Genomic DNA, 11,160 nt, shown 5'->3' with positions numbered 1-11,160 from the left:
ATGGTGAAATAAAAAAACAGCAAAGGACATTATGCAGCTTTTTATTTGTAATGGAACTACCTGTCATGGTAAAAGTAACAGAAATGCCTAATTTCAAAGAAATATAATTATAATACTACTATTAATATAATAAAATGGAACAGGTAAGGGTTTATTCCGTGCTGCCTATACAATGCTGATGCAGCTGCCTACTCAAGCGTCATATAATAAAATGTACTGAGACAGGTAATTTGGTGTTTGTAACTCCAAGACAAATTGAAAGCCACTCTAGATGTAAAGGACCTAATTTCCTGAAGCATATACACACTTTTCCTTGTGCCTCAATACTCTGAAAGCAATTTTTTAGAACTCTTTTATTAATGTGCCCTCATGGTTTACCCTCTGCCAATGATGTGAAAGTTGTTTTGCGGCTACCGTTTTACCTTGATCAAGGTTGGCACTGCCCCTGTGCCCTCTTTTTTAACTCAAGGCCCCTTTCCATCATTCACAGTGATGGGTTCCAATTGTATAAGAAAAAGCATGTGTGTGTAATTCTTTAGCTTCTTAATAGCTTTTTTTAGTGCTTAGTTGCCACAGACCAACCACTTAACACTCAAAAAGAAACAAGCAAAGAAGTTGTATTCTGGGCTTAACGTCATTTTTACTTAATGCTTTGACAAATACACACTGGATTCTGCACATACATATCAAAACTTTGTCACACTAGCGGAAGTTGTCTTTCTTAAACCCCCCAGATTAGAACCGCTTAGTAGAGAGTATCAGTACAGTATCAGAAATGACTTCATACATTTTTAGTACACTGAACCACTTAAAAATGAGTTTAAGTTTAGTGCTGAAACTTATAAATGACTCTACAAACAGGTGATAAGGATATGCAAGTCAATGAAAGTCCGAGTCAAGCCACATATTTGAAAGAGTTTTAATTTCAACACTGACACCTTGTTACACTGGTTTATTTTTATAGACCAGGGGAACATATGATGTATTACATCCAACATATAAAACATAATGCATAGCTAAATGTCACACACAATGGGTATTTCCAACATGGGATTTTATAAAGGCTGGGTCTTGGTCACACTGTATATACTAATTAACTTTGTTAGTTTCATGACATGCATCCAGCCATGTCAGGCAGGAGACGGGGTTTGAATCATTAAATGGAGGAGAGAGCGTTCTCCTTTTGGTATTGTAGGATTCTGGAACAAGATACATGGCGCTGTGGCTGACGATCCTCAGATGAGATGGATCTTAGGAGATTCAAGGATCTTAGGAGATTCTTGAATCTTGTCTTCTAACTAGAAGGAACTACATGGAGCCAAATACCCTCCCCTCATTTGTAAATCTTCTTAAACTCTTATACTAAAACACAAAAAATGCACTTGTGGTCTCATCTCTAGCAGGTGTAAGTCCTGGGAGTGATTTTGTAACATTTCCCTGAGCAGTCACCTGAAGGCAAAAGTGTAATTATAGTAAAGATGTTCCGAGACTGAATTTATAAATTCCACAAAAGTAGCACCCAATAGGCTAAAATTACAATAAAGCAGTCAATGTCAAAATAATAATCTTAAGGCAGACTATGTAAAAGTTCATTCAATGCAGCCTGTTGGGTAACTGAAAAGGTCACATTCAGTTTTGAATATTTTCTAATTATATTTTACTTATCCTTTGTCAGGAGTCAGTTTAAAGCTGGACAGTGTGATATAATCTGATGGAACAATTCTTGTAGCAAAAGCATAAGTTCATTTAATTATTAGGCTCAAACACTAAGTGGCCGAGATAAAACCTGTAAAATTGATGGTGCCTTGTTGGAGCACCTTTCGCAGATCCCACTGGCCAACTAACCTCCATCCTTGACTTTACTGGTAAAATCTTTAATCGACATCAACTCATTTTCAGCGGAAAGGCTTTTCTTCACAGTTCTTTGACAAATTCCCCCCAAAACAGTTTGCTAAAATCATCAAAATGTTTCAACAGTAAAGATTTGAGTCTCCAGAGATGAAAATCCAGAGAGAGATCTTCATTGTGTGTTAACGGCATGGGGGGCAATGTGTAGCACATCATGAATACGAGTATTGACGGGCATCGCATTGTGAAAGATAAAAACGCATAGAGGACACGTCTGGAATCAGGCTCTTCCCATATGATGACACGGAGAAAGAGTCAAACTATAAACCACTCCTTGCCTTACCCTTTGTGCTCAAATATGTTTTACAGTAGTGGTGCACAACTCCAGGTCAGCATGTCTTATAGGTCTCTATCTGCACCAACTAAAGAACTGGTCTGTTAAACTGGTCTACTTAAGACAGCAAGAGCTCTCCGATAGCTTTCTGGGATGGAGTTGCACAGCTATTTCAGATCAAGTGTGACCCAGTTCCAGGGGTGACTCCACACAAACCGAGTGGTTTGAGTTCATGTTACATGAATTATATTTGCATTGCTTCCAAGGGAAGCTTGAAAAGATTGTTAGTAATAAACCTAAATCATAGGTGTGCTATTGGTGCTTAATTATTTTAACATTGTTTTACTTTAAAAGTCATGAAATAAGGGAATGAAGCTTTTTAAAATACAGAATGCACAGAGGAGTAACTATATTTTAGTAATTCTACATTAAAAGTTAATTTGACACAATTGTTTGAGCAAACAACCTGACAGCTAAGTAACCCTGTATTACAGTTGTATCCAGCAAGTCAATTCGATAAATGAAGGCACCCAAATGAGCCCACTGAACCAAATGCTTCTCACTTGTATTCTTTCTTCTATCCTAATTGAAATAAAGTCATGGCAACCAATCTTTTCTTTTCAACATGCAAAATGCAAACAAAAATATATGTGGTTGATTTACTAATTGTAATGATTAAAAATCCTTAAACAGAACTTCATCACTTTAAGGAGTTCAGCATACGTTTAGAATACTAAGATAATTAAGAACACTGTTAAGAAACACTTTTTATTTGCTAGTGCAAATTACAGTATGCTTATTCACCAGGGGGTGAGGTTTGTCAGCCAAGCCCCTCACTGAACCCATTACCACACGGGGTCAAAATAATCTGATAGCATAGCTTAGACGTAAGATAGCCGATGCCAGCAGACTGTTCAGCAAACCTGTGGAAGAGAGACATTGTCTGTTGGAAAAAAAACAACAGAGTTGGGAGTAATTCCAAAACAGATTTGAGCAGCTGTCAGAGGGTGCATGGTGCTTTAACTGACATCACAAATAGCAAAACTATCCGTCAGGCAAGAGAACACCTGTGTACCCTATTGCATGAACAGGATACTTAATGGTCCTTTGAAGGTTTGGGTTTCATTTCAACTCCTTAGAAAACAATACAGAATGCAGGGCTAAAATTATTTGGGGATCAAATAGTGCCTGCTGCTTGTGAAAAACAAATGAAAAAGTATATGGCCCTGTTCTCACACATACTATAAATATATTCTAGTTTATCTTCGTTAGGTCCTCCTGCGTGATGATGGATAAATCAAATTGGTGTCAAGAAAGATCAATAAAGAAATATAGAGGCGTTTTTCCTTCAAATTTCCTTCAGAGTTCATGAATGCTACTATCGTGACAACAGAAAAATACACCGTAGAGCATGTTTTTATGCCCTTAATGGACATTTGTCTAAAAGTCATTAATGTACTGATGCAGTAATGAAGTAGCAGCATTCTTCTTTGCAACATCTACTGCATTCATTGTAACCTTAACTAATAAACAGCCTGGCTACTAGAGGCCTTTATACATGCTGGTTTTAAGTCTACATACCACTAAAGCATTAAGTGCCGTTGTTCAGTGATGTGAGCATAATGTTTCAATAGAGAAAACAGACTTTCCTGAGCATTAGTCTATAGGTAAAACTAGAAAAATACTTTAAAATATCCAAGGCTGACTCATATTCTTTTGAAATACCAAAATATTGGATACAAAGTTAAACTTTCAGCTTTGTTGAAAACATTTAAAAAAAAGTATTCAAAATATTTTCAGAAAAGGGCAAAGACAGGAGAGGAATTACATTTTTCCTTTTAATGAAAAACAATGTATTTTTGGTCCCTAAAGCCAAGAACTCATGCCCTGCTGTATGAAACTGTAAATTGCTGGCTTGCTTGGGTGAAGTCCTCTTCTTCATGTCAGTAGTCCAGAAACCCACACTGTGGTCACCCCTGTGACAGCTCCAACAAGGAACCTCAGTCCTGCTGCCCAGAGAGCTCCGGAGCTCCTGGGCCCTGCTTACCGGCCTTCTTCTCTCTCCAATAGCTTTTGTGTGCTGCACTGGACCGAGAGTTCAGTGTCCGTGCAGGCTGCTCTTAGCTCCCATCTCGATGGCGGTGGTGCCTCCTCCCTCTCCTGTGCCCGCTTGTCTCCCGGGTTGAGCTGTGGCTGCGGTGCCTGTGCCATCGGTGCCCGCTGGAGTGCCTCCTGGAGCTGCTCCGGCTCCGGTCCCGGCTGCGGCTGCGCCAGCTGTCAGCACTGCTGGAGTCCCTGCAGCGGCTCCTCCTCTCCCTGCTCCTGTCCCTTCCCCCCGAGCTATGGCGCCGTCTGCGCCGACCGCGCTCCCTGTCCTCGCGGCTGGAGTTCCGGTGCCTCCTTGCTCGGCCGCCCTGCTGACGTTGGCCCGAGCGGACCCCGTCAGCCTTTTTCTCAGAGGTCCGGGACCGAGGGCTCGGGTCCTTATTTTCCTCTGTGCGCTCATAACCATTCACCTGGTTACACACCCCTCCATCGAAAGCCCCGTTCGCCATGGTGTCTGGACAGACGGCGCCGGCGAGGTGCTCTGGCTTTTCTGAATCACAGAAGAAATCTGCGGACGTGGGCCGCCCAGTCGGGCCTCTGGGGGGCGCTCCCTGCCCCTCCTGCAGCTCCAGCGCGCTGCTCTTCTTCAGGAGGTTGCACAGGAGTCTCTCCCTGAGCTCCCGCTCCCGGCGCTGCAGCTCCAGAGCCCGCGCCTTCTCCTCCTCCACGCGCCGCAGCTCGGCCTCCTGCAGCTGGCGCCTCTCCTCCAGCCGCAGCAGCCTGGCCCTCTCCGCCTCCAGCCGCTCCTGCTCCTGCTGCTTCTGAGCCTGCCGCACACACAAGAGCACCGCGGGGGTCACAACGCGCACAGGGCGCCTGCCAGCTAGGCCGCACGGCTTACCGCTATTACTGCTCAAGCAGGCAAACGCGAAGCACTGCGGAATAAAATAATGCAAGTGTGAAGGCATCACTGAAAGGGGTCGCTAGATTGCTTGATTTTGTTCAACACTTTCTAACCACTTTATCAAATTCAGGGTCACGTAGGAGCCGGAGCCTATCCCAACAAGTCGCAGTCACAAAGCAGGATACACTCCGGATGGGAAGTCAGTACATTGTGGGGCACACTGGGACACATAGGGCAGAGTTTTTCCAGAAGCCAATTAAATTTTCCAGTATTTCTTTGGACTGAGGGAGGAAAACCACAAGAACATGGGGAGAACATGCTTACCTTGGCTCTGCTAAGCAGTTCTGCAATAAGTCGAATGGATTCCAGGTTCCGCTGGGCCAGTAATACTTTCCTTTCTTCCAGTGCAATCTTCACCTGCAGTTTCTTCTGCTCCTCAGCTTGGTGCTTTTGAAACTTTTTGAGGTTTTTCTTCTCCTCACGTTCTTTTTGCTTCTGCTCCCTCTTCCTCAGCTTCTCCTCCCTTTTCCTCTCCTTCTCCTCCTCCTCCAGCTCTCTCTTTTTCCTTGAGGAAGAAATAACAAGAAGAAACCACGTATACACAAGTGGACTCTGTAGGTTTCTCCACACTAGTCCTGAAATCACGGAGTGATGCAGTTTTTACACAAAGAGCTGGACAACTCTATAAATGATCTATATATTAGATTATTTAACATTTGCAGTATAATTCACAACTATAGATCGTGAATGCTAACCACAGTATACCAGGGCATATCTCCGGGAAGAAATATCTTCCTCGCTGTGCACTAACATTTGAGAGTAATCATCACTTGGCTACAAGCATGCATCCAATGAAGTCCCAAATCCTCTGCAAACACACAATAATGGCAGCAGTACACGGAGAAAGACAATTGCGTAGGAGGCCAAAGGGTATTAAAACATCTTTTTTTGCTGGTCACACGGTACAAGGTTAGTAAGAGGGAACTGTCATGATATACCATGGTTGTGTTGCTCCTCTTTTCCCATCATGCATTTATAACAGGCATGAGTAAAGGTCTGCCGTTACCTCTCCTCCTCCTTCCGCTTCTCCTCTTCCTCCTTCTCTTTCCGTTTCTGTTCTTCTCTCTGGCGCTCCAGGTCCTGGAGCTTCTGTCTCTCCTGCTGTCGCTTCTTTATTGCGGTATCGCTCAGGTGCTTGGTGGTGTCAAAAGTGATCTAGGAATCACAACAAAAGCGGGTTTCTGAAGATTTCGCACGGCAGAGGCAGACCACGTTTCCACTGCCAGACATTTTAAGAACAAATTCCATTAAGTTGTCCAGCTGACAAAAATGTTAGGCAATTCAGAGTGATCCCGAGAGAATTAGAAAGGAAAAAGGGAAAACTCAGTAGCCGGGTGTAGGGGAGGTGAAAATCTTGGCTTTTCCAGTCCTTGCCAGTTCAAGGTTCTCACTGCTTCAATAATTACTACTGAATTGATCCGTAAATCATAATTCACACTGCTGTTAGAGACCATTTCAATAGTTAGGACACAAGGATTCAATGTCGTAGTTAGTACAACTGCTCAATATGTATTTAACCCAGGAAATCTTTTTTCTTCATCTAGCAGAGTTCTTCATTACATAAATAAAGCCCCTTTTTTAACTTATCCGTTTGCACAATTACATTTATTATTAAAATAACTCTGCTCTTAAACTGTCAGAGATTTCAGATTAGCTTTCAAATTTTAGATGCAATGTAGAACTAGCAGCAGTTAGATTAATTCTCATAAGTGTGTAAAAATTAATGGCTTATGAGCTGGAACAAAAATTTGCAGACAGCAGAGTGTCAGGTACCCAGGACACAAAGCCCTGATATAAGTAGTGTTCTCCTTCTCTATTTTCACTGGCTGACAAGTCCCATAAACCCACAACTTTAAAATTGGCCCATAATTGTCTCATTATTTAAGTGGATTTATATTTTTTCTTTCTTATTTTTTTCTCCTTATTATTGTACTCATCTATTGTTAGTTGTATCTATTGATCTTCACACACTTCTGCAAACCCTGCAGCGCAGCTGATGAATGATCATGTAACTTTAAACGCCCCTGGCTAAAACACTGTGAAGGCCTAAGTGCTTCTTCTAATCATTCTCCCCCTCATCCACCAAATAGTGAATATACAAGGGGATTCTTCTGAAGCTTTTATACTGTCAACAAAATAAGATGGTTAAAGAAAGTAAGCAATCAAAAAAAAAATTTAATACCATTGTCTAAAGTAGACAAATTATTTGCAGAGTGCCAAAGTTCACAGAGAGGTCCACAAAAGTGTATAATCCTGAATATATCCAAACTGAAAACACTTGATTTGAATTTTTTAATTTTCAGGACACCGAAGGGCTGGAAAATGTCTATGAATTCCACCCAGTGGACTGTTTTTCAGTGCCACCTATTCAAATGGAACCCTCCACAATTTTATTCCATGATAACTGGAAGCACATCCCCCCCTCAATGCAGCCAAGCCCCACTTGTACTAAGGAGAGTAAAGCTGATTAAAGTGAGAGACTTAAATTAATTGTCTTGTCCAGAACACGCCCAGGCCATTCAGTAGACGTGAGCATCTCGGAGACGTGACTCAGAGCATCTGTTAAGAGAAATGCCACCAAAATCTCTCCAGATCTACAATATAAACAGAGCTATACAAGAGAACTGCTTTCAAATGCATGTGTGTGCAAGACAATAAAAAAGAAGACATCTGGAGAAACACTGCGTCAGAGCGCCTACCTTGATATTACATGCCACGGCCTTCCCATCTTCTCCATTATACATCAGCTTCATTCCCCGCAGGGCATCCATTGCCTTAACGAAGCCTATGTACTCCTGGTACTGCACATAGGCCTCGAAGTTCAAATGGCCGCCAAAGCTGAAGGTGTGGAAGTTCTTGTCCATCATCTCCTCCCTGTAAGGGTCCAGCATGGGAATGTCGACGTTGCGGATCCTGCCGAAGACCTCGAACACGGCCCGCAGCACGTTCTCGCACGGCTTCTCCGAGGACGAGCCCTTCGGGGCGAACCACTTGCAGGGCAGCCCCTCTAAGTGGATGGTGTCCGGCCGCTCGCCGGGGAGAGTCTCGTTCATGTCCCTGGCGTCTCGGAAGAACGAGTCCCAGTCGTGGCGGGTCGGGAAGTCGATCTTGTACTCCGCGGCCCGGACTTTGAGGATGTCGGTGAAGCCGCTCAGCTTTATCGTCTTCCCATCGAGTTTGGCCAGGAACGACCGCACGATGCCCCGGTTCTCCACCTCGCCCTCGAAGCGGATGAACTCCATGGTGCTCTTGGCGATGCGCAGGGTGGAGAACTGGTCGGGCTGCACCATGGCCTTCAGCCTCTCCATCACCTCCCAGTTGGAGATGGACTTGCCCGGCTGCTTCAGCTGGGGCAGCCCCACGCTGACGGTGAGTTTAGCGATGGGTTTCAGGTAGAGGCCTTGGGAGGAGCACAGCTTCACCGCTTCTGACGTGTCGTGGACTATTGTGGTGGCCATGCTCGCCGCATGTGACTGTGTGGTGAAAAACATAAAGGTGTGTTCATTAACATAGAGAGCTCATCATCAAGCAGCTACATGCATCTCTTGCATATCCTAATCGAGCCTATAAACATATACATGGATGTAAATCCAATACACCTTTAGCTCTTCAGTATTTCACACTTCCTCCCTTCTTTTGAACGACAATTCACTAAGTCATATTTCAACTTAACGAAAACCCACTAAACTGTAGGAGTGAAATATGAGTTAAATGAGGGATTATTGGGATTACTGATCAGTGTCACCCTGGCAAAACACTCAGAAACCATTTGAAACGAAAAGTTTGCCTTGTGCTCTAATGAGGAGAGTTACTGCGGTTAATTTTAGTAAGTTTGTAGGGACCCCATGGGTTAGAAAAAAATCACAAGCATCAAAAATGAGCTCAAAACTAAAATTACCTATGCATTTCACACAAATTTGTCAGAAGAAATATACACACCCCGAGGCCACGTGAAATGCAACACTCAAATCTTGCTGATTGAATCAAATATTTTAAACAGATAACTATCACTAACAAAGTTACAGAAACCACCCAAAAACACAAATCCAAGAATGGTGTTTTTAGTATGAAATGTGACGACTCAGATGTTCACTGGCCCACAGAAGATTGTGATTTAGCACTTACTTGTCAACATTTCCCTTAAAAGGCCTCCAAAAAGATCACTGATGCTTAATCCACTCACGTTAGCCATTTTAAACAAAATATCAAACAGTGTGCACCTGGTGTTAATTCCTGAGATTCCATATCTTCAGCTCAGTTGTTATCCAAAGAAACAATATATTCCAAAGAACCAACGTATTTGACAAATATCTAAAATGTAATTAACACTGTGCATGATGAAACCATGTGTCACATCTTCATTGTGCATCAGTACATAGATTATATCTTCCACATAGCAGACATCAAGAGCAACTATAAGCTCTAAAATTTAAAACAGAAGCTGTGTTTGAATATAATGTGATATTTAGTTTGAAAAGAAACTACATTCTGCATTTAGACAGGAACGTATATGTACTGTACAACAGATATATTTAATAGGTAAAATTAAGGGCATCTTTGGAAGAGACTCCCTGTTCCCCAAATTAAATCCCAGGGTCAGGTAGTCCAATGTAGCCATGTAACAACTCAAATCTACTTTGAACATCTGGACAACTTACATTTAGCTGAGGATTTGTCTGGAGTCTGTTCATATGAAAAGCTCAGCTAAGCGTTATAATAATTTAATACGTCAATGACTTAAAGGTATTTTCATAGGAACTCTGCAATGCTACACAATCTAGATGCTATGCTTGTCTAAAGGCTGGCAACAATGATCCAAAACGACTCCCGGAAAGAGACACCTGCGTTTTGAGACTTTTTTTAACCTAAAAGACGTTCCAGCTTTTAAACGTCAGAAAAAGGTTTGCAACTAAACTTAGAAACAGTATTCCGCATGTAGTTGTCCATTGTCAGTAGGTCACCTATGAGGAGCTGTTCAGACAGAAATAAGAGCTTGCCGGTGTTGGGAGCCATTTGCTTATTGTCTTGTAAAAACTACACCATTAGCGAGCTACTTTCTAGATCAAGGCAAGTGTTGATCACTCAATAATTAAAATAAGAGGTAAACTGAAATAAAGCCAGAAAATACAGCGGGGCTCCAGAAGCCAGGTTAAGAACCTTGTCTTCATGTGACTGGTGCGGAACCCGATTCGGTAACACGAACTCTTTTCTGAACGAGCAGAGCTGTGCAAAATGAAAAGGCAACAGTCCTGACAGACTGGCGATTTCATTCAGCTGCATCCATTTTGACTTTCACTTTACACACGAAGATAAAATCCCGAGTCCCCAGCGACTTCACAGACGAAGATGAAACGGGTAGAAGTCACTCACCTGACCCTGCTCCGCAACACAACCGTCCACTCTATGTCACCTTTAAACAAAGGCCGCTAACTGTATTGTCCTAAATGAAAAAAAAAACAAGAACATAAATTCGTACACAACGACTTGACCTGTTTTCTTTTACCGTAATGCTACCAGTGACCTACCTGTGATCGCTGCTGTAGAAAAATCTAGTCAGTTTTGTTGTTCAATCAACACGAGCAAAGAAAGTTCCTGTATGACGTAATTCCGCTTCCGTCGTGTAAGGATGGGATGTGATTGGTTCGGTGACTTCGGGTGGGCTGAAACTCTAGATACTCCGGCCTCTTGCACAGCGCCGACTAAGGGGCTGGCTGTCTTGTGTGAGCATGCACTCGTACGGGTATTTGTAGTAGTAATAATAACGCAAAAGTGCCCATCACCAGTCTTGGAGGACTACAGTTCTGATGCATTTAACGTTTTCATAGGTTAGGAGTAGCTTAAAAGCTAGGAAAGTTTTTAAACAACTCTGATCAAGCCAATATTTAGTTCAACTGGATCATTAAGCTAAGAGCTGAATTGGAAAAGAAACCACCAGAAACTGCGCTCCTCCGGCATTTTTACTACTGCT

The 11,160-nt window shown here is 42.6% G+C and overlaps 1 protein-coding gene across 2 annotated transcripts; it reads right to left on the bottom strand.

Annotated features, from left to right (window-relative positions):
- Positions 1–907: 907 nt before the first annotated feature.
- akap17a (A-kinase anchoring protein 17A) lies at positions 908–10,801 on the bottom strand. 2 transcript variants are annotated; one of them, XM_088914582.1, is made up of 6 exons: positions 10,718–10,801; positions 10,563–10,632; positions 7,892–8,665; positions 6,199–6,347; positions 5,457–5,697; positions 908–5,055 (listed from the first exon to the last, which is right to left on the bottom strand). In XM_088914582.1, the coding sequence occupies exons 3-6, from the start codon at positions 8,648–8,650 to the stop codon at positions 4,303–4,305; spliced, it is 1,902 nt and encodes a 633-aa protein (XP_088770708.1). In that variant the 5' UTR covers positions 8,651–8,665; positions 10,563–10,632; positions 10,718–10,801; the 3' UTR covers positions 908–4,302. The 2 variants fall into 2 exon arrangements, with proteins under 2 accessions (XP_088770708.1, XP_088770709.1); XM_088914583.1 differs by lacking the exon at positions 10,563–10,632 and having other exon boundaries at positions 10,718–10,760.
- Positions 10,802–11,160: the final 359 nt, after the last annotated feature.

This window comes from Atractosteus spatula, chromosome 4, assembly GCF_055471065.1.
Source record: "Atractosteus spatula isolate fAtrSpa1 chromosome 4, fAtrSpa1.hap1, whole genome shotgun sequence".
NCBI classification, from domain to species: domain Eukaryota; kingdom Metazoa; phylum Chordata; class Actinopteri; order Semionotiformes; family Lepisosteidae; genus Atractosteus; species Atractosteus spatula.
The sequence above is the reverse complement of the archived record's forward strand: the minus strand, read 5'-3'. Positions and strand labels throughout refer to the sequence as shown.

Excerpts from the sequence above, each read along its gene's own strand:
- akap17a (XM_088914582.1), bottom strand. The coding sequence starts at position 8,650 with ATGGCCACCACAATAGTCCACGACACGTCAGAAGCGGTGAAGCTGTGC. Across the intron at positions 6,348-7,891 it reads CCGTGGCATGTAATATCAAG|ATCACTTTTGACACCACCAA; the intron begins GTAGGCGCTCTG and ends TGTGATTCCTAG. Across the intron at positions 5,056-5,456 it reads AACTGCTTAGCAGAGCCAAG|GCTCAGAAGCAGCAGGAGCA; the intron begins GTAAGCATGTTC and ends TGTGTGCGGCAG.